A 23,113-nucleotide genomic window follows, 5' to 3' on the forward strand; every position below is an offset into this window, starting at 1 on the left:
AGGTACTTACTGTGTACCCAGCAAAATGCTGAATTCAAATTTTGGCTTTTTAGAGCTTGTTGAATACCTCATCATGTCAAATCCACGTGTACTTACTTTGATGCAAGGAACTATGGAAATAATGAGCCTTTAATATAAATAAAAGTGGCTAATATGCAAACTGAAAGGGTGTTGATTTGGGGTAATTGATGTGGTTCAGAAATATTCTATATATTGTGCTCTGAGTAGAGGATAAACAAATTCATTATGTAATCATTAATTTTGTGCATTTGGAATATTATTGACTAAATATTATTCTTTTATAGAAGAACTATCCTGGAAGATGGTAGTCTGAGAATAGTTAATGTGACAAAGAAGGATGGCGGACACTACACTTGCGTGGCTCGAAATCATTTTGGGTCAGCCAACAGCACAGGAACATTGATGGTGAAAGGTACTGATTTAATGAAATACTTTACTCATGTGTACCCAGCTGTTAAGTTTTTAAATGATTATAGACCACTAAAAATACTGTAAAATGTTGTTTATTTGGCAATGTTCACCATTGAGGAGAATTGTTTCAGTTGATAGCTCTGTGCATTGAACTGACACTGGCTATATATTTGGCAATCTGCCCTCAGTAATCCATTCTTCCGTGAGGTGCATGATCACATTTAAAATGTTGCTGCCTTTGCTATTCCCAATTCACCTTGGTAAGCAGGGAAGTGAAATCCAATTTTGTCTTAACATTCAGTGAATAATATAAACTAACAAGATAAACTGAAAATGGGCAGAACACTCAAGAAAAAAAAAGAGGAGAAGCTATAGGGAATTAATAGCTTGATTTCTCTGCAACATCAAATAACATGGAAGGAAATATATCAGATGCAAGATTGGTTGGTTTTCAAAAAGAAAGTGTGAAGATTAATGGATATTGGTTGAATTGAGAAAAGATTAGAAGGATTACTTTTGGGATGAGTGCTTGTTTTAGTTTTGTGTACTATGATGTGAAGCTCATTTTCATTTGAGCAAATTAATATCAAAATGTGTTGATGTCTCAAAACATGCCATAGTATATATGCTTAGTAGGTTAGAGGAAAGTAAAAGCTGCTATAAATGAATAGCAAATTAACTTCATGAGTAGAAAGGCCAAGAACTGCAGAAATGCGAGTGGGCTCACATAAATCAAGAGTTTATACAGATATATTCAGTTTATAAGGGTAGTTTCAGAGATTAATCAGTTGTTTGCGTTTTGGGATCTTGCTGTGAACAAATTGCAAGGATTGCAGACAAAAGCAGTGAATATTTTTCTAAAACAAACCACCGGCTATAAAGTGCTTTAAGAATCCTTGAGGCCACAAAATATGCAAAAAAAAAATGTTCGTTCTTTCATCATTCAAGAATAATCACAAGAAATTGACAACATGAGAAAGTTGAGTGGTTGCAACTTTAGAAATAAAGCCCTTGTTGAGTTTTCAGTAATCCATGCAAATGTTGATTTTTCAGTCACAAGGATGTTAATGGCAATTGTAACCTTTGCAGTTTGTTCAAGCCTCATTTGGTGTCTATGATGACAAGCTCTAGAGTAATGGTTTTCAAATTGCCCCTGCCCCCAAGGTGGAATGTGAGTGGAAAGAAAAATGTTTGAAAAATCACTGTTTTAATCGTACCTAATTGATTCGTTATGTGCACGGTTTCATAACTCCAAAGGAAAGGGGCCAATGAGAATTTTTGTCAAGCAAAATATTTCAGTAACAATTGGGTCTTGAGCAGTGATTCTCAACCTTCCCTTCCCTCTCACATACCACCTTAAGCATTCCTCAGTTCTACCCATATACCTTAAAACATGGGCTTAGTCTGTCCTGTCTTAGCACTGCTGTGATATTTTCCCTGACGAGCCCATACAATAGTATCCTGGTCATTCAGCTGCCAGTCCTGCCGCACCTCACCTACCTTACCAATCACAGAGCACCGATGGCTTCGGGATTGCTTCAGGTGCAATGTGAGTCTGGCGGACAGTTTGAAAGCCACTGCTCGAGAGTTTCAGAATCAGGTTTATTGTCTTGAAACTTGTTGTTTTGTGGCAGCAGTATTGTGCTCTTCAGGTGCAAGAATTACTATCAATTATATTTCTGTAAATACACTATTTAAAAATAAATAAATTAATGCAGATGGTGATGGGGAAGAAGCTTTTTTTGTAATGTTGGGTGTTCGGCTTGAGGCTCCTGTACCTCCTTCCTGATGGTAGAAGTAAAAAGAGGGCATGGCCTGGGGTCCTTGTTGATGGTGGCTATTTTCTTGAGACATTGCCTCTTACAGAAGGAGTAGGCTAATGCCTATGATGGAGCTCATTGAGTTCACCACCCTCTGTAGCCTTTTCCTGTCCTGTGCATTGGAGCCTCCATACCCGATAGTTATGCAACCAGTCAGAAGGCTCTGCACGGTTCTCCTGGTGAAATTTGCAAGAGTCTTTCTTGACAAACCAAATCTCCTCAAACCCTTAATGAAATCAAGCAACTGGGATAAATGAAGCCAACACCTATTGGGTAATTACTTGAAATTTAGCAGCAGGATCTTTTTGTGGACTGAAGAAAGATGAGGATGATCAGCATCTCTTCAGATGGAAAATGTGATTACATGAATAAAGTGATTAATTGGTTCATGTAAGGTTGCTAAACTTGTATTTATTTATTATATTTTGTATTTTAAAAAAATATTATGTTTCAAAGTTAGTCCAATTAACCCTTATTTGCTATTTTATTGCAAACTTCATATCATTAAATCTTTGTGCCCAGCAATTGTGAAACAATGTCTGAAAATCACATGCTTAATTTTATATTTTCTGCTGACAACTTGCTTTGGTACTGACTGCCTTGGGAAATGAAACACGACTATGTGAGGCAATCAGTTACTGACACAGCTTCAGAGAACATGCCAGTTCAGCTCTATGCAGTAATTTTCTAACACACAGGTAGGATGGCGAAGAAATGTGTCCACATATTTTTAGAAATGAATATTTTCTGTCTCCCTTGTGTTACATCTGAAGCAGCAGAAGTTACTGGAAAGGCTTGAGTTGCATTTCTTTCAACTGATGGGACTTAGTTCTCAAAAGGAAAAGTATAAAGAAAACTCTTCAATTACTAGGGAATGCTATTCTTTTGCAGGAGGCAGCACCATTGATTCCTGAAGTCTGGGAGTGTGGTTTCTGGTTTACTTAGAGGAACCTCAATAGGAAGGTGAATACCCTTTATCCAAAGGTAAAGGGGAGCACAATTATAGCAGTTAGTGTGACAATATTACAGCATCGGCAACCCGGGTTTGAATCCAGTACTGTTTATAAGGAATGTGTATGTTCTTCCCAAGATCATGTGGTTTTCCTGCGGATGCATCTATTTCCTCCTGCCCAGGGTCAGCCGGTTAAATGGTGTATTTGGACCACACTGGCTCATGGGCTGGAAGAGTCTGTTAGCATTCTGGATCTCCAAAATATAAGAAGAAAATTAATTAGGTCACAGATACCTTCCCAGACTATGGAGTGAAGCACAAAAGTCTGCAGACACTGTGATTGTAGTTAAAAACTCATAAATCTGGAGGAATTCAGCAGGTCTCATTAGTGTCCAAAGCATGTAAAGATGCATTACTGGCATTTCGGGCCTGAGCCCTCCTTCAAGGTAAACTGAGTTCCTCCAGCATTTCGGTGTTATTTGTTTTCCAAGACTATTGCCAAGTACTACTCACCATGTTGCCAGGAAGTTTTCTGCAAGAACATGAGTACAATCAATGAATTCCTGAACTTCAGAGAACCCTACAAAGCAGCAAATGCCTTCAGCTAATCTCACTGCTCTTCTGGGGCGATGGAGAGATCGACAACATGTGCTTTTCCAGATGATAGAGCATCAATGAACTCCCTTCTGTAATGGTGAGCAGAAAACTGTGGTACATGGCAAAGCTATGGGCTAGATTAATCTTGAGGTCAAGTAGTTCCGAGAAAGAGTGATCTTCATTTCAGTTGGATATACAATGCTCCACTGAGAAATGTAGGTCTCAGTGGGGCTCCTTGTGATGCCTGTGAAATTGATCTCATGCTAATTAATGGCAAGATTCAGGCATAATGAGGATTTGCAATACGCATTCCATCACAGACATAAGTATTTCTGCAACTTTATTGATAAGTGGTTGCAGTGTATCTTAGCTGCAGAGAAGGTGGTGTCATATTCAATTAAGTTGACCATAATATCTCTGTCAAAAAAAATGATGGGTATGAAGGTGCTTTACATTTTATTAGTTCCAGGAGAGCCCTATCATGAGTAATGTTGTGCCATTGCAAAGTCGGCACAATGGATCATGCCCCAATGTGGATGATCTTCTGTCCCTCCAATTATTTGGTCAAACGTGTTGCTGTAAACCACAAATATTATCAGATTATACTTGCATTGCAATGTTCACATCCAATATTTGACCCAAATACAAAAGTACCCACAGTCATCCACAAAGGCAACTATCTCTTTTAATGCACCATTTTTCACTTGGGTTTGGAGAATAAGATGCTAAAGAATTGTTAATATGCATTAACCTCCATCCCCATCTCCACAAAATCCCCATCTTCATCCTCTCCTCAACCACCCCATTCACACAACTCAGCACTTCCACTATCAACAAAGCTGTAGGAAATCAGGTGAGGAAAGTACACAATTTGGACCAGATTAAGGATCAGCCAATGTTTAACAGCATGTGCTACAGGGTGGCATCCTCTCATTTTAAGGTCTTGGAATGCTGTGGGTATGATTCCATTTTATAGCACTGTGGTGCACTGTTAGCCAGAATCAGACACACACAAAGATAAAGACTGTACAACAGGCTTTAATGCACAAAGACTTCCATGGAACCTGGCTGGCTGTGGCTGCAGCAACTCTGAGTGAGGCCTCGGGAGGCCGGCGCAGGCTTATATCCCGGAGGGTGATTGACACCCAACCGGGTGGGGCTTGATCCCTTCAGGCCGACTGATTGACAGCCGGCCAGGTGTTGTCCTGTCCCCTTACACTCCTACAGGTATAGAGGTTGCCCCCTGTAGTAGGCCGGTGGTGTACCACCACAAACAGGCCTTGCCAGAAAAGAATGAGCAATTAACAAAGAGAAGATTTTATGTTGTCTCTAAAAAGGCAACTCTCAGTACAGTAATGTGGCTGAAATATGGCAGATATTTCCAGAATGACCAGAAATAAAGGATTGATATCAGTCTGAAACTATGCCATTTACCAAAGATTTTCATATTATTTTGTTACAGAAAAGTTGCACAAGAAAGTGACTTTTGTGATTCAAATGGATTTTGAGATTTGTCAGAGAATCTTAGAGTGTTAGATCAAAGCAGTCTATTAATCCCCAGGACAGCTGATGCTGTTTGGAATAATATAGAGGTTCAGAAATTCAGCAGAGAGCCACCTTCACCTCTTCAGTTTGAACAGAATGTGGCATGGGTACATTGCCATCACCATAGTGTTGGAAACATTTGGACTCTGCAGAGAGAAAAAGGTATTAGAATAGCTAAAGGATGTGAGTGTAGTTCCTCCCATGTTATTAGGACAGAGGTATATATTTTGTTCTTTAACATTATCCCACTACTCCTGATCATTTAGAGTAGAACCATCTCTTTAGTACCAATGGCAGAATACTGAAGAAAGAAAAATCTGCCACAGATATTACACAGACTGTTAAAAACTCATTCCATGAAAAGTTCCAGTCTAATTTTTTTTTTGTGAAAAAGACAGTATAACATTTCAGCATGTGGGGATTGATATGATCCATGGACATAAGATATGACATGTATTCAACCATTGAAATGCTGGCAAGAATTTTAAATTTTACACATAGTCATTAATTGAATCATATTTTTGAAGATTTCAATTGTATTGGGCTTTAAAATATGGAGATTCATTGTCACACTTAGTATTAAGTGGCTTTGGTCCCAATGCTTTAGAACTTTGTAAAATTGAGAAATTGTGGGTCAGTATTTACAACTTGGTTTGGATATTTACAGGTTCATCATACATGTAAAAACAGCATTTAAATGTCCGAGTTTGATATAGTTCAACTGCTCACAAATAGCTGAATTATTTGTGAATATGCAATGTTCAAACATTGCTGTGTAGATTACAAGGGGGAATTTAATATATTAGAAAATGGAAAATAACATTGAACAACTTGGACCTATGATAATGAGAACAAATTATTTAAATAAAATGTACATTGAATAATTAAAGAAGTGAATTTAAAAATATTTCTCACTCCTTTCCTGAGATGAAAAGTATTTATTTATTTTTTTTGAAATTGGATAGAGGTTTACTTCATTCCATTAACTGGTGTGCATTTAAAGGTTTATTTTTGGGATCATTTATATAATTTGTTTAAATATGTATTTATGTGCAATTTTGCTGAAGCAAGCATTAGTAATTTAACAACTGAACTGCTCAAATGTATTTTTTTATTTTGGTAATATTCCAACAAAACTGCCATTAAAAATGACAAATGTCTGGAGATATCTGCCATTATATCCATCCTTCCTTTAAAAATATTTTCATACAGGTTTCAGTTAAATTTACATCATATTATCAATTCTAAAATTTCATTGAAATTATTTTATTGACTTATTTATAATACTCTTGCTTTTATTTTTCAAATGGAAGCTATTTTGCAATTTTTTAATATTTTAAGTAGCATGTCATGTTTCTGAAGACATAGGGTAGTGTTAATGGTTTAATGTTAGGACTTCTGTTCTTCTCTCAGAAATGATTAAGACAATTTTTGGTTCATTTGTCCTCACCAAGTCATGTGGGATTTTCAGTATTCCAGAGAGCCTCTCCATGCCAATACTTGCAGTGCTAAAAATTAAATATGATTAGTTTTCTTTTGATTGTTGATAATTATTCCTGCATAATTAAATCAGTCACTTCTCTGAGGTAAGATGCCACACAAGCTCACTGTCTCTGTTAATAATCAGTGTATTCATTGGGGGGGGGGGGGAGGAAGAAATTATCAGTGCACAAACAGAAGGATTTGAATTATATGTCTCCTTTAAGCATTGGATGATAAATAATGGAGCACAGTAGAGCCGCACCATAGCTTGGTATTGCTGCTGCTAAGGTCAGGGGGGGAGGCGCAGTTATAATGTTCAAAAAACATATGGAATGTGCATGAATAGGAAAGGATCCCTCTATAGACCAAATGCAGGCAAATGGGCCGAGCTCATGTTGGTACTTTGGTCACCATAGATAAGATGGGCGAACAAAAACATGAGGCTAATGAGGTCAGTAACAAGTCACATCTATTTCTATACATTGGATATTGTGACATTAGTTTGAAGTTACAAATATAGATATGAGAAACAAACAGATCTAAGGTGTATGAGGGGATCCTAACCAGATAATGTAGCTCTTTGAAAAAGGAAGATGAGAAATTTATTTTTTTTCATCATAAGGCAGCAAATATATTTTTTCTTCTAAGGTCCTGTCAATATTTAGGCTAAAGGTATCAACAGTGAATGATAAATCTTTCAGGATGATATCTTGATATCCATGGATCCCTGAAGATTGCAACATAACAAAAAAAGCCTTTATTATCCAGAGCACAGAATTTTAGAATGGGGAGATTGTGATTCAACTATTTAAAACTTTGGTGAGGCCACAACAGTATTTTTAGCAGTTCCTGTTCCACACTATAATCTTGCACCAGAGAGAATACAGATGAGATTCTTATTTATTATCAGAATATATACAAGGCATCACATACTCTGAGATTTTTTTCTGCGGCAAGCCAGAATTACCACTTAATGGTAGTGCAAAAAAAAACTGCACACAGCATACACGGGCAAACAAATAAAGAAACGTAAACAAACTGTGCAATACAGAGAGAGAAAAAAAATCAATAAAATGCAAAACTAAGAGTCCTTTAATGGGACCCTGATTGAGTTTGTTATTGAAGACTCTGATATTGGAGGGGTAGTTGCTGTTCCTAAACCTGGTGGTGTAAGTCTTGTGACATCTTTACCTCTTTCCTGATGGTAGCAGTGAGAACTGAGTGTGTGCTGATTACTGCTGTTCTCTGATGACAGCATTCTCTGTAGATGGTGGGGATGCTTTGGCCTGTGATTTCCTGTGCTGTGGCCACTACCATTTGCGGGGCTTTTCATACCGAGGTATTAGTGCTCAACACCAGGCTGTGATGCAGCCGGTCATCACATTTTCCACTATACATCTGCAAAAGTTTGCCAAGGTGTCCGATGTCATACCAAAATTCTGCTTAACTCCTGAAGAAGTAGGGATGCTGATGTGCTTTCTTCATGACGCCATTAGTGTGTTGAGTCCAGGAAAGATCCTCTGAAATAGTGACTCCCAGGGACTTAAATTTTCTCACCATCTCCATCTCTGGTTTGCTCTTCCTGAAGTCAACAATCAACTCCTTGTCTTGGTAACAATGAGTGTGATATTATTGTTGATGCCAACTCATTGCCTGTTTTTATACAACCTACTACCATGGTATCATCAGCATATTTGTAGATGGTGTCGTTGTCATAACAATATTATGCAGTATTAGTTATAAAGTGAGTAGACCAGGGAGCTAAGAACACAGCCTCCATCAGTATTCTGGTACTGATGAAGATTGGAGAAGAGATACCCTTACCAATCCTCACTGATTGTGGTCTGAAGGTGAGGAAATCAAGAATCCAACTACACAGTGAGATTTTAAATCCCAGATCTGATCAATTTTGAGGGGATGATTGTGTTAAATGCTGAGCTGCAGTCAATGAGGAGCATCCTGACAAATGCATCTTTGCTGTCCAGCTATTCCAGGAATTTGTGTAGAGCTAGTGAGATGTCATCAGCCGTAGATCTGTTGCTATGATAGTTAAATTGGAACAGATCCATGTCACCGCGCATACAGAAGCTGATATGTTTCAACACCAGCCTTTCATCATTGTTGATGTGAGTGTCACTGGTAGATAGTCATTTAGGCAGGTTTCCACATGGTTCTTGGGCAGCAGCACGATAGATCTCTATTTGAAACAGGTGGGTATAACTTCCCTGCTGGAATTAGATATCTGTGAATACATTGGTAAGTTGGTCAGCACAGATTTTTAATATTCAGCCACGACCAGATGCTTTTCTCAGAATCCCTCTCCTGAAGGCAGCCTGCATATTATCCTTGGATATGGGCAGGAGGGGGTGTGCAGTGGTTCCTCTTTGTTCTGGTGGTCAAATCAGGCATGGAAGCATTGAGTTCATCTGGGAGTGAAGCCTTGCCATCTCCTATTGCACCAGATTTGGTTTTATTCATTGGGATATTATGTGGGATAGAACATTTCAGTTTTGCAGGGAGTCTGGATAAGCTGAGTTTGTGTTCCCTGGAGCAGAGGACACCAAAGAGGGAAGTATGAATCTATGAGGGACTTAGACAGGGTAGTTATTGAGATTTATTTATTTTTCCTCAGGAATAGATGAGTCACAAACCAGATGGCATATATTTTAAGGAAATGGGTATGAAGTTTAGAGAGGAGCTGATTTTTTTTTCTTAAAGAAGGTGGAGGAGGCACAGATCCTCACAATATTAAGTACCTGAATCACTACTGTATAGAAGACCAGACAGAGTGCTGGAAGGTGGAACTTGTATGGACAGACACGTCATGTGTTCGACAACTGCCTTTTTTTTCTTCATTGTAAACTAGGAAGAAACCGACTTTACAATATTTAGTCAGTATTTACCATTTTCAAAAGTCACATTGAATAATTTGATTCTTGCAATTGAAAAGTTTCAGTATCCAAAATAACATTTATTTATTGCAATTCTTTATTCTCTTTATGTTGAAGGGAGCTGGTTCCCAAAAGTGTAATAAAATAAATCATTCTAGATACAAATGCAACACTACATTGTGCCAACCAATTAGCTATAATTATAAATATCATCTCAAATAGATTGCTTCCGATATGCAGAATAATGTTTTTATTGATGTTGCATCATCTCAAAATTAGTTCAACTATTAGAACCAATCAAAATATTAACCTGATATTTTAATCAAACAGATCGTTTACTTCCATCCCCTTTCAGCTGCAGGACCTCAGTCCTCAATCACTTTGTATTTGATAAACTCAATGAGAAATTCATAAGATGTATCAGTTCTTAATTTCATTCAATTGTACTGAGATAAAATGATTCCTATGAATTAGCTTCGTTTTGCTGTATATTGTGCAATTTTGGAGATGCCCTTGCAGCACATCTTTTCAAAGGCATTCGCCACAGCTATAATATGGAGATTTTTTTAGGTCATGGATATTTTTTTTCTTCAGGTTAGTATACCAGATATATGGGTTGCTTGAGCTTCTGGAGATATGTTGCAGTTTCAGCCATTAAAGAAAATTGAAGTATTTCATCAGGTGCCTTACGTCTCTTGTAAGAACTAGAGAGGATCTGGTTTTCTCCCACCATTCAATATATACTGGGGGTGTAGGTTGATTGGGTGTAAATTGGACAACAAGGACTCATAGGCTGAAATGGCCTGTTACCATGCTGTACATCAAAACAAAACTTGTGGTTCTACTTTTCAGCTTCTATCCAAACTCCCTTAATTCCTCTTCTAACTGTGCACATATGCGCGCAAGCGATTTGCATCCAGCATACAAAGGAAATTCATGTAACCTAAAATAATGCAGTAATAATAGTTATACTTATTGAAAATAATCTCTCAGCTGTTTCTGTTAACTCATCTGTCAATTAAACAAATAGTTAATCAATGTGTATTATTAGCATGGATCAGTGCATGTAATTATGATGTTGTGCACACTACAGGGAGTTGGCTGGTAGAAGGACAAGGTTGGCTGATACAGGTATTTTAGAAGGAATAGGATGGCATGTAATTTGGGGGAGGGGGGTTGAGGTGGGGTGAGTAGCATTACTAGTCAGGGATGGCTTCACAGCAGTAAAAAAGGAGGATGCTGTTGAAGGAGTGCCTATTGAGTCAGTGTGGGTGGAAGTCAGAAGTAGGAAGGGTGCAATCTAGTACAGGGTAATGAACCTGGTCAGGTGACAGACTTCTGGGTGGGATAGTATTTCTATGATTGTGACCACAATTCCCAAAGCTTTAGTATAGCTATGAACAAGGATAAAAGCAGACAAAATGGGGAAATGTTTAATTGGGGAAGGGCTAATTATGATGGGATGAGGCAGGAACAAAAGAGAATAAATTAGGAACTGATGTTTATGGGACAAAACACAGAATTAATATGGAGGATGATTCGGGACTTCAGTGGGCCGTGTAATGATGTATTATTGGGTTTCATAAAATCTCATCACAAAAAAAAGGATTGCACTAAATTAGGGTTTCAATAAATTGTTGTTGTTACAGTTGAAATTAAACCTCACTGGGTTGAGACATTTGTGTCACAGTGTTTCAAATCTCTCTGCAATGCAAGGATGCACTTACCTAACCCAATGATTTTTGAAGTATCAGAACATGTCTTTGAAGTATCAGAATGTCTGAGTATAAAAACATAACATAAGGAATAGGAGCAGGAGTAGGCCATCCACCCGTCGAACCTGCTCCGCCATTCAATAAGATAATGGCTGATCTGATCATTGACTCAACTCCACCTACCTGCCTTTTCCTCATAAGCCCTTAATTCCTTTTTTAATGTAAAAATCTATCTTACTGAATCTTAAATATATTTAATGAGTAGTCTCAACTACTTCCCTGGGTAGAGAATTCCACAGATTCACTGGTCTCTGAGAAAATCAGTTTTTCCTCATCTCCCCGAAATCTACTCCCTGAATCTTGTGTCCCCTAATTCTGGTCTCTCCTACCAGTGAAAACAATTTTCCTGCCTCTATCTATCTTAATCTATCCCTTTCATAATTTTATGTTTCTATAAGATCTTCCCTCATTCTTCTGAATTCGAGTGAGTATAATCCCAGACCATTTAGTCTCTCCTCATAGGTCAAACCTCTCATCTCTGGGATCAACCTAGTAAACCACAGCTAGACTGCCTCCATGGCCAGTATATCCTTCCTCAAGTATGAAGACCAGAAATGCATCTTGTACAGTTGCAGCATGACCTCCCTGCTCTTGAATTCAATTCCTCTAGCGATGGCCAACATTCCATTTGCCTTCTTAATAGCCTGTTTTACCTGCAACCTGCTATTGTGATACATGCACAAGCACTCCCAAGTCCTTCTGCACTACAGCATGCCACAGTCTTTCACCATTTAAATAATGATCTGCTCTTCTATTTTTCCAACCAAAGTGGATGGCCTCGCATTTACTAACACAATTACTCCATCCGCCAGACCTTTGCCCATTCACCTAACTTAACTATATCCTTCTGTGGCCTCTCCACAACCTCTGTACAATATCATCCACAAACTTGGCTAAACTACAGTCTGTCCCCTCTTCCAAGTCATCAAAGTAAATGGTGAACTGCTGTGGGTCCAGCACTGACCCCTGCAGCACCCAACTTACCACTGTCAGCCAATCAGAAAAACACCCATTTATTCCAACTCTCTGCCTTCAGTCAGTTAATTAATCCTCAATCTATGCCAATATACTTGCCCCAACTCCATTCATCTGTATCTTATTGTTAAGTCTCTTGTGTGGCACCTTATCAAACACCTACTGGAAATCCAAATATACAACATCAACCTGTTCCCCTCTATCTATTGCACTCATTATATCCTCAAAGAACTTCAGCACATTTGCCAAACAAGACCTGCCCTTTCTGAATCTATGCTGCACCTGCTTGATGGAACCCCTTTGTTCTAAATGTCTTGCTAGTTCATCCTTAATGACAGCTTCAAGCATTTTCCCAACAACAGAAGTTAAGCTAACTGGCCAATAGTTACCCACCTTCTGCCTGTATTCCTTTTTAACAAGTGGCTGTAGCGCAACCAATGACCACCCACAGACACGAAGCAAGCAGTCAAAGGCTTTATTAATCAGAAAACCCAGGCATGCCTCTACATGCTGCTGGCTCATGTCCAAGGCAGGTATGAGGAAGGAGACTTGGGCTCTCAGCCTTTATTGGGGGATCTTATGAGGAGGGGCTATGGGTACAAAAGGCGGGCCAGCCTGTTGAGCCCAATGAGAACATGCTTGGACATGCCCGCAGTACCATGTTCCACCACAGTGGTGTGACCTTTGCTGTCTTCCAATCTGCTGGGATCTGCCCAGAATCCAGAGAATTTTGGTAAATGACTACCAACACATAGACTATATCTCCCACCATTTCCTTCAGTACCCTGGAATGCATCCCATCAGGACCAGGGGATTTGTCCTCCTTCAGTCCAATTAGTTTGCTCATTACTATCTCTTCTGTAACAGCTATTTTATCAAGGCCCTCACCTCCACTCTTTGGCATGCTGGATGTGCCTTCCAGCATGAAGACTGACACAATATATCTGTTCAATTCCTTGGCCATATCCTCATCACTCAGTATCAATTTCCCTTTCTCATCTTCCAAGTGACCTATGTTGACTCTAGCCACCTTCTTCCATTCTGATCCTTGCACCCAGGAGGAAACACACCATCCAGGAGTTCCATTTGTGGCCAAAGAAGCTCCTGTCTGTTCCCCTTACTATAGAATCCCCTATAACTATTGCTTTACCACTCTTTTTCCCTCCCTCTTGCACAGCAGAACCACTCACGGTGCCATGATCCTGGCTACTGCTGCCTTCCCCTGATGGGCCCTCTCCCCCCAACAATATCCCAAGTGATATATCTGTTTTGAAGGGTGATGACCACAGGAGACCCCTGAACTACCTTCCTGCTACTGCTCTTGCTGTTGGTCACACAGTCTCTGTCTTTCTCTACTCTCTTAACCTGCGATGTGACCAATTCACTAAATGTGATATCCACCACATTCTCCACATCCCAAATGCTCCAAAGTGAGTCCATGCGCAGCTCCAGTTCCATCATATGGTCTCTCAGGAGCTGCACTGGGCACACTTCCAGCACACAGAGTCCTCAGGGACACCATCAATCTCCCTGAGTTAACACATGGCACAGGAGGAGCATGATATGGGTCGGAGCTCACCTTCCATGCCTGAAATGAACCCCTGTGATTATATTAATTTTTTTTTAAATCATCCCTTTTACCTGTGTCTTCGTCTTTCTATGCCAAAGCCTCAGTGCTCCACTCCTTCTCTAGGCTCCTGTTGCACTGTCATTCGCTTCTCACTCCTCCATCTATCCCCTCACACCCAAACTAGACCCAAGACCGGCAAGCACACCCTTTTGCTTAATGGCCCTGCCACTCGCTTCTTGTTCCCCCTCACTGCTTCTTCGCCTCTTCCCTCTCACCCGAAGGTGCATCTGTGTATAATCCCATGTCTTTCCCAAGGTCCCTGCTCCTGTCCAGGAACCCGACACCACCACTCCTGCCCAGAAACCTTATGCTCCTGCTGGGAGCCTGACACCCGAGTCTAGTGACTCAGCGTTATATCCAAATTTGTGTTAAATCTGGCTGCATAAAATTTGGGTTTCTCTGTACTTGTGCAAGGTTCAGGATAGGTTTGCCCCCACTGAAACAGCGAAAATATGCTAGGAAAAGGGAACCGTGGTTGACAAAACTGGTGACGAAGTTAATGAACAGGAAGAAGGAAGGATACATTAGATTTAGGAGGCTGGAAAAAGGAAGAGCTCATGAGAATTATATGGTTGCCAGAAAGGAACTTAAGAAAGGACTAAGGATAGCTCAAAGGGGGCATGAGAAGGCCTTGGCAAGTTGGATTTAGGAGAACCCCAAGACATTTTATGTAAAGAACAGAAGGATGATGAGAATGAAAGTGAGGCCACTTAATGTTAAAGGAGGCATCGTGCCTGGAAACAGAGGATGTTGGGGAGGTTATTACTGATTACTTTGGTTCAGTATTCACCAAAGAAAAAGACCTTGATCATGATGAGTTTGGAATAGAACAACCTTCGGTGCTGGACGACGTTGAGATTAGGGAAGAGTAAGTGTTGAATCATCTTAAAAACTTTGATTAATAAGTTCCCATGGCTGAACACTATATACCCCAGGGTGCTGTGGGAAGGGAGAGAAGAGATAGCTGGGGCATTGGCTATGATTTTGCATCCTCCTTGGCCACAGGAGATGCCGAAGGATTGGAGAATAGCAAATGTGGTCCCGTTGTTTAAAAGTAATCAAGACAAGTCAACTTTATTGTCATCTGATTGTACAAGGACAACCGAAAGAAAGAGCGTTCTTCAGTTCAAATATGTAAGCTTACAACCAGACATAACACACATGCAGAAAAACAATACATAGGTAGGACAAGTGTTTAATCTTCAGAAATAAATAAATATTGCTTTATACATATGAGAGTCTCAGAGGGTCAGTGTGAGCAGTTCCTTTGGTTGTTCAGCATTCTCACTGTCTGTGGGAAGAAGCTGTTCCTCAGCCTAGCGTTACTGGCTCTGATACTCCTATATCTCTTCCCTGATGGAAGCAGCTAAAAGATGCTGTAGGCAGGGCGGAAGGGGTCCGTAATGAATTTGTGTGCCCTCTTCAGACAATGATCCCTTGATAAGAGGGATGAAGATTTCAGTGATCCTCTCTGCCACTCTTTTAGGCCTGTGGATTGACCTCTGATTAATTTCTCTGCAACAGTTGTAGTTGTATGATTGTATGACGCTGTTGCAGCTGGGCAGAATGCTCTCTCTATAGAGGTCCAAGAAAAGGTTGACATCATGGTGGCCGGTAGCCTTGCCGCTTCAGTCTTCTAAGGAAGTGCATTTGCTGTTGTACCTTCCTGACAAGTGATGAGATGTTTTGAGCCCATGATAGGTTGAAAGTTAAGAGAGCTCTAAGAAACTTGGTGCTCTCAACTCTTTCTACTATAGTTGTTGATGTGTAGTGAAGGGTGGTCATTCCTGTTCCTCCTGAAGGTCCTTGTTGAGACTCAGGTTGTTTTTCTTTATTGTCTTAATTGTGTTAACAATACTGTGTTTTAAATGGACTTTTTCTTGTTCTTGACAGATTGCTTCTCATATTGTGAATAATTTTTTTACACTCACTTGAAAAGCACCTGCAGAGGACCAGACACCAACTCTATTTAAATACAATAAAAATATATCTTCAGAATATCTTTTATAATATTTCTTGAAGATTAACAAAACTGCACAACCATTTCATAATATTTTCCCTCTTCTCTGTAGTGCGACTCATTATTGTTGCTTTAGAGGCAAACTTAAAAAAAAATAATGTAATAGGGAGAATCCTGGGAATTATAACCATTGTGTCTTATGTCAGTGGTGTGCAAACTATTGGAGAAGATTCTTAAGCACAGGATTTGTGAGCATTTGGAGAAGTTCAGTTTACTCAGATAGTCAGTATGGGTTTGTGAGCCCAATTGAGTTTTTTGAGGAGGTAATAAAGGAAACTGATGAGGGTAGGGTCGTAAATGTGATCTCTATGGATTTTAGTAAGGCATTTGACAAGGTCCCCATGAGAGACTTTTCAGAAGGACATGTGGGATAGGATGGATGGAACCTTGGCTATGGTGATTAAGACTTGGCTTCCATGTGGAAAGCAGAGAATACTGTAGGTGGTAAATATTCTGCCTGGATGTCATTGACTAGGAGAGTTCCACAGGTATCTATTCTGGGATCCCAACACTTTGTGATTTTTTAAAATATAAATGACCTCAATGAAGAAGAGGAAGGATGGGTCAATAAGTATATGGATGATACAAAGTTTAGAGGAGTTGTGGATACTGTTGAAAGTTGTCAGAGGTTACAAAAGGATATAGACAGGATGCAGAGTTGAGTAGTAAAGTGGCAGATGGAGTTCATTCTGGATAAATCATTCTGGATAAGGTTTGAAATGTCAAACCTGATGACTGAATAAAGGGTTAATGATCAGATACTTAACAGTGTTCAGAACAGATGTCACTTGGAGACCAAATTCATACATCTCTCAAGGTTGCTGTGCAGGTTGATAGGATATTTAAGAAGACCTATGGGATGCTGGGCTAGATCAGTTGGCGGATTGAGTTCAAGAGTTGAGAGGTCATGTTGCAATTCTACAAATCTCTGGTGAGACCACACTTACACTATAGTGTTCATTTTGGTCACCTCCTTGTCAGAAAGATGTGGAAACTATGGTGGGGGTGGGGGGGAGGTGTGGTGAAGAGGAGATTTACCAGGATATAAAACTAGGATAATTCTCTTTGGAGCAAAGAATGATAAGAGGTGACTTCATAGAGGTCTACAAGATTCTGATTGACATTGATAAGGTGAACAGCCAGTACCTTTTTCCTAGGGCAAGAATAGCAAACACCAGAGGTCATCTGTGGAAAGTTAGGGAAGGAAAGTTTTGGGTAGACATCAGAGGTAGTATTTTTTTTACCCAGAGAGTTGTATGTACTTGGAATGACTTCCCAGGATTGTGGTGGAAGTTGGAAAATTAGGTACATGGATGAAAGATAAATAGAGAGTTATGAAGTAGGAAGAGTTTAATATTTTTCTTGGTAGAACTATGTAGGTTGGCACAATTTCAAGGGCCAAAGGGCATTTAATGTGCTGTAATTTATCTTATGTATTCTATGAATGTTTAAGTGCCTTTTAATGAACTGTGTCTTCATCTATATCCTTTAAAATAAGCTGATGGAACAATCATCTTGCATTTTAGATTTTTCTTTGCAATAATTAGAAACCATTGAACATGTGGGAAGCAATATTATCAGTGTTCAGAAGTCAGATTATCTGAGCAATATTGTGTTTTAAAATGGACTTTTTTTGTGCTGTGACGAATTGCTTCTTTGTGAATAATTTTTCACACTTGAAAAGGATGAGACACCAACTATAATAAAATGCAATTAAAATAAAAAATCATCAGAATATCTTTAGAATATTGCTTAAAGATTAACAACTCTGGACAACCATTTTTGCAAAAGGTTTGTTTCTGGGGAAAAACAATGTGGGTTATGATAGACAGCTTCAAGCTGAACACAAAGATGATTTCAAATTTGTGCACTGGAGAAACTGAGTATAGTTTGAAGTTCCAGTAGTTAAAGAACCCAGTCAAAAGAACAGAGACAAGGCACCTGTGACTTGATAGACTGAGATCAAAAACTCAAGTGCTTTATTCACATAGCAAATGGGCCAAGTGGTGGTCAAGTCCCATTCCAAGGTGGTTCAATCACAGATGTTTGGAGCTTACATTTTACCAAATATGGTTATAGCGGACAATCCTTGGGTACTAATTAGGCAACAGATCATTTACATAAAACAATGAGATTAATGACTTAGCATAATTGTATAGTCATAAAATACTTATAATATCAGCATGGACGCTGACATAGGATACTACTTTCCTCCCTTTGAGATCATGACTTCAGTAACTCTTAAGTCATGTGTCTTCAAGAAAATGAGTGATCAGATTTTTCAACAAGTGCCTCAAAGGTTGAGGCAGGCCGAGCGGGCACGTAGTGTGGTATCGCAAATCGTCACAAGTGCAGCTCACCAGCGAATACATGGAGCCGTGGACTGGACCGCTATGCACTCACCTGGGCAATGGACTGTGTATGCCGAGTAATGGCATGCTGGGTTGCTATGCCTCTTTCTAGAGGATGCAGGGCTCCCACTGTGTTTACTTTAAACCTGCCCCAGCCCCGCAGATTGACGGCAAATGCATAGTGACATCACCACCCCAGTCCCATGGAGCCCGGGATGGGAGGGATATAATAGAAGCATGGTAAACTCAAATAAACAGTCTTTGGTTGACTAATGGCGACCCCGACTGCAAGATTCAGCCGAAGCTTGAATCTACAGTTATCATGGACACAACTGCCGCCACAGCTGCAGTTAATGTGGTGGGACTTCACTTACCTCCCTTTTGGACCCATCAATTTCAGGTATGGCTTAATCAGGCTGAGGACATGAAATTTTGGCACATTGTTGGGGTGTCAGATGCTGCTACAGCAGCTAAAGTGAGTGAATTCATTGTGCACCCCTCCAGCAGGCAACCAATATAACAGGTTCCGTCACTTCCTCCTGGACACACTGGAATTGACCAGGCACGAGCGTGGCATGTGGCTTTTGAATATGGAGGGGTTAGGCAACAGGAATCTATCCGATCTGATGAATGCGATGCTCACGTTAGCGGACGATCATTCTCATTGTTTGCTTTTTGAGATTCTTTTCCTGTCATGTCTCAATACTAATAGCTAACGTGGATTTTCGCCATCCCCATGATGTGGCCTGGGAGGCTGACAGACTCTCTGTATGCCAATGCAGGAGACTGACAGACTCTCTGTATGCCAATGCAGGAGGCTGACAGACTCTCTGTATGCCAATGCAGGAGGCTGACAGACTCTCTGTATGCCAATGCAGGAGACTGACAGACTCTCTGTATGCCAATGCAGGAGGGTGACAGGCTCTCTGTATGCCAATGCAGGAGTCTGCTCACATACATCCTGTGTTCACAGTGAATACATCTCCCATGTCCTGCATGCCACTTGTGTCCACAGTTCAAACAAAGGAGGAAAGTACTGATGCTCAACGAGAATGTTTTTTTTTTTCCCACTGTTGTTGGTGGGGGAAAAAAATGCCAGTAGATGCATATCCCCATGTAGCGACCACAACAAAAATGTGGGTAATGACAGACTCAGCTGCCAGTAGTGACCTTGGCAACTGGCACGAGTACTGGCCTCCTATATCTTCAAGATGCCACTGGTAAACACAAGTTTACCAGCTCACCAGCCACAGATGCTGTGGCTCCTGCCAACCTATTTTGAGAGGACACATAAGCAACAACACCTTGCTCTTCACGCTGCAAATGGGACTTCTTTTCTCAGCTTTGGCACACAACGCATCACGATTAGGAGAGGAGGAGCAACATTCTATTGGGATTGTGTTTTGGCTTTCATCGTGCAACCCATTTTGGGTGCAGATTTCTTATGATCCCGTGACTTGCTGGTCGATGTGAAGTGGAGGAAATTAGTGAATGCCACCACTTTCCAAACGTACCAGTTGGTATGCAGCAAAGGGAGAGTTTCCCAGCTTGGGATGCACAACCTATGCTGCCCTGCTCAGTGAATTTCCTAGTGTGCTCTCTCTTAATTTCAATGCCCCCAAAATGGCCCATGGTGCGTCCCATTATATTGACACCTCAGGCCCGTTGATTTACGCTAGGGCTCATTGTCTTCCACCAGATAAGCTGCAGCAGGCGAAGGCAAAATTTACTGCCATTCAGCGTTCCAACAGTCGTTGAGCATCACCATTACACACAGTATGCAAGAAGAACGGGGGATTGAGACCCTGCGGCAATTACCACAGGCTCAATAATATAACTACATATGATAGATACCCCATTCCTTGTATACAAGGTTTTTCTGCCCATCTGCACAATTGGCGTGTTTTCTCCAAAGTTGAACTTGTCAAAGGATACCATCATATCCCGGTCCATGAGGTTGACGTTCCCAAAACTGGAATTATGACACCTTTTGGACTGTTTGAATTCCTAAGGATGCAATTTGGTTTGAAGAATGTCATTGCAAAGTTCCAGCAGCTTATGGATGCACATCCTCATCACCAGTAAGAATGAGCAGGATCACCACCTGCACTTGCGTTGCCTGTTCCAACAGCTGAATGAATTCAGACTTACTATCAACCCTAGCAAATGTCAATTTGGCAAATCAACAATTGATTCCCTGGGGCACAAGATCACGGCCAAAGGTGTCTTTCCATTATCCGGCCAAGTGGATACAGCCCGTGCCTTTCCAAAGTTTACTGTGGTTCAGGGTCTGCAGAATTTTTTGGGTATGATAAATTTTGATCACCGGTTCTTTCCAGCAGCTGCTGACATTCTTCGAGCACTGTTTCAGCTCCTTGCCATGATGTGCAAGGAAGTTGATTGGACCACAGAGGCAGAGCTTGGATTCAAAACTGCCAAAGATACTCTGGCCAATGCAGCAATGCTCCCGCATCCTAATCCCAGTGCATCCTAATCCCTGCACTGCCCTGGCACTACCACTGATGCCTTAGATACAGCGGTGGGCAAAGTTCTTGAACAGTCCATCAATGACCATTGCCAAACCCTAGCTTTCTTTAGCCAACACCTATGGCCATCAGAAATGAAATACAACTATTTTATTAAGAGCTGTTGGCATTGTATCTAGCCACACAACACTTCTGATATGTTTTGGAAGGTCTCCATTTCACTGCTTTTACGGATCATAAGCCACTCACTTTTGCCTTCGTCAAAATATCGCACCCATGGTCGACCAGGCAGCGATGTCACTTGTCATACATTTCTGAATTCACAACGGATGTGCATTCTGTCTCGGGGGTGGGGGGGGGAATAAACAATTTCATCACTGACGTATTATCTAGACCAACAGTGTATCACATCCAGGGTGGCATTGATATTCCTGAATTGGCCAGTGCATAGGCCATGGACCCCAATGTTCAGGCATACAGTACTGCCATTACAAACCTGGGCATACAGCAGTTGACATCACAACTAGGTGGCACAATTCTACTTTGTGACATGTTTTTGGGCTCCCCTAGACCAGTAATTCTAGCATCTTGGACAAGTTCACAACTTGTCTCATCCCTCCATCAGAGCCACAGCCAAGCTCATGATGACAAAGTATGTATGGGATGGACTATAGAAAGATGCTGCGCAGTGGGCTCGGATGTGTATCTCATGTCAGACTTCAAAAATTCTGCAGCACACCAAGGTGCCTCTCCAACATTTCCTGGCAGTACACCAGCATTTTGAACATGTGGATGTAGACCTGATTGGACCATTGCTAGTATCTCAGAACATGAGATACATCCTGACGATCATAAACCAATTCACACACTGGCCAGAGGCCATCCCATTGTCATCACTTCATACCATGGAGTACAATTCACCTCTGTTATGGACTACCCTTGTGCGCTTTTGTGGCACATAACTGCATCACATTACAGCGTTCCTCCTACAATTGTGAAACGTTTCCACTGACAACTCAAGTTCACACTCAAAGCCTGACTCACCGGGCACAATTGGATCAATGAGTTACCATGGGTTCTACTGGGAGTATGCACCACTCCCAAGGAAGACATGCCAGCATCATCCACGGAGATGGTTTATGGTTCAGTTCTCTTGGTTCCAGGTGACATTTTTTTCACTTCTTGTCAAACTCTGAACTGGACGTGCTTCAGCAACTTTGACATGGCATCGCAGTTAGCAAACCTATTCCAAACAACTGGCATGGGACCCCTAAATAGTACATACCTTCACCTCTCCCTTGATGCTGACTTGGTGTTTGTGCATTGACAGGCCCCAGGAGCACCGTTGCAGCAGCTGTATGAGGGGCCTTTCTGCATGGTTAAAAAGGATGGGGTTGTGTATACTTTGGACATTGGGGGGCATTCATAACTGTTTAGTGTGGACAGACTCAAGTCTGCAAATGTGGATTCCACTTCCCCCATTTTTTGCCCCCAGCCCAGGTGACGAGGGCATCCGCTAAAGGTGCATGCAGTCAGTTCATTTCTTTTGGGCAGCAAATCTGGGGGGTGGTAGTGCAACGGCTGTGTAGTAGGCTGAGTGGACACATAGCACGGTATCGCAAACCATCACCTGTGCAGCACACCAGCGAACATATGGAGCCACGGGCCGGGCCGTTACGCACTCAGCTGGGCAATGGGCCATGTATGCACGGTACTGTGTGCCATGTATCACACGTTGGATTGCTATGCCTCTTTCTAGAGGGCATGGGGATCCTACTGTGTTTACTTTAAACCCGCCTGCTCCATGCATCGACGACAAATACAGTGTCTTCACCATCCCCATCCCGTGGAGCCCAGGATGGGAGGGATATAAAAGAAGCATGGCAAACTCAAATAAACAGTCTTTGGTTGACCATCGTGTTGATTTAGTAGCTCTACAGCTCTACCAGAGTAGTCGCTATAAGGTTTGGTTTCTGCTGTTTCAATTCCAAATCAAATACTCAACAACTGAGTATTATTGCTTATTACTGTACATTTTTTATATTATGAGGGAGTTTATGGGGTCATTTCAGACCTTACTTTAAATCTGGAATTATGATATAACAGAACATACATAGGCTAATCATTACACAGACTTATGCAATACCATAAGCTTAA

At 40.9% G+C, this 23,113-nt stretch overlaps 1 protein-coding gene across 36 annotated transcripts in view; it reads left to right on the plus strand.

The window, feature by feature from the left end:
- LOC138763207 (contactin-4-like) overlaps window positions 1–23,113 on the plus strand; it is a 2,221,540-nt gene that overhangs the window by 1,843,375 nt on the left and 355,052 nt on the right. For all 36 annotated transcript variants that reach the window (XR_011357395.1, XR_011357394.1, XR_011357396.1 and 33 more), the window contains one exon: window positions 306–433. Coding sequence is in view for 33 of the 36 variants with exons in the window: in XM_069936987.1 (XP_069793088.1) it covers window positions 306–433 (128 nt within the window). In the remaining 3 variants the exon portion in view is untranslated. The remainder of the gene's footprint in view (window positions 1–305; window positions 434–23,113) is intronic.

The sequence above is a fragment of the Narcine bancroftii genome, chromosome 5 (assembly GCF_036971445.1).
Source record: "Narcine bancroftii isolate sNarBan1 chromosome 5, sNarBan1.hap1, whole genome shotgun sequence".
NCBI classification, from domain to species: domain Eukaryota; kingdom Metazoa; phylum Chordata; class Chondrichthyes; order Torpediniformes; family Narcinidae; genus Narcine; species Narcine bancroftii.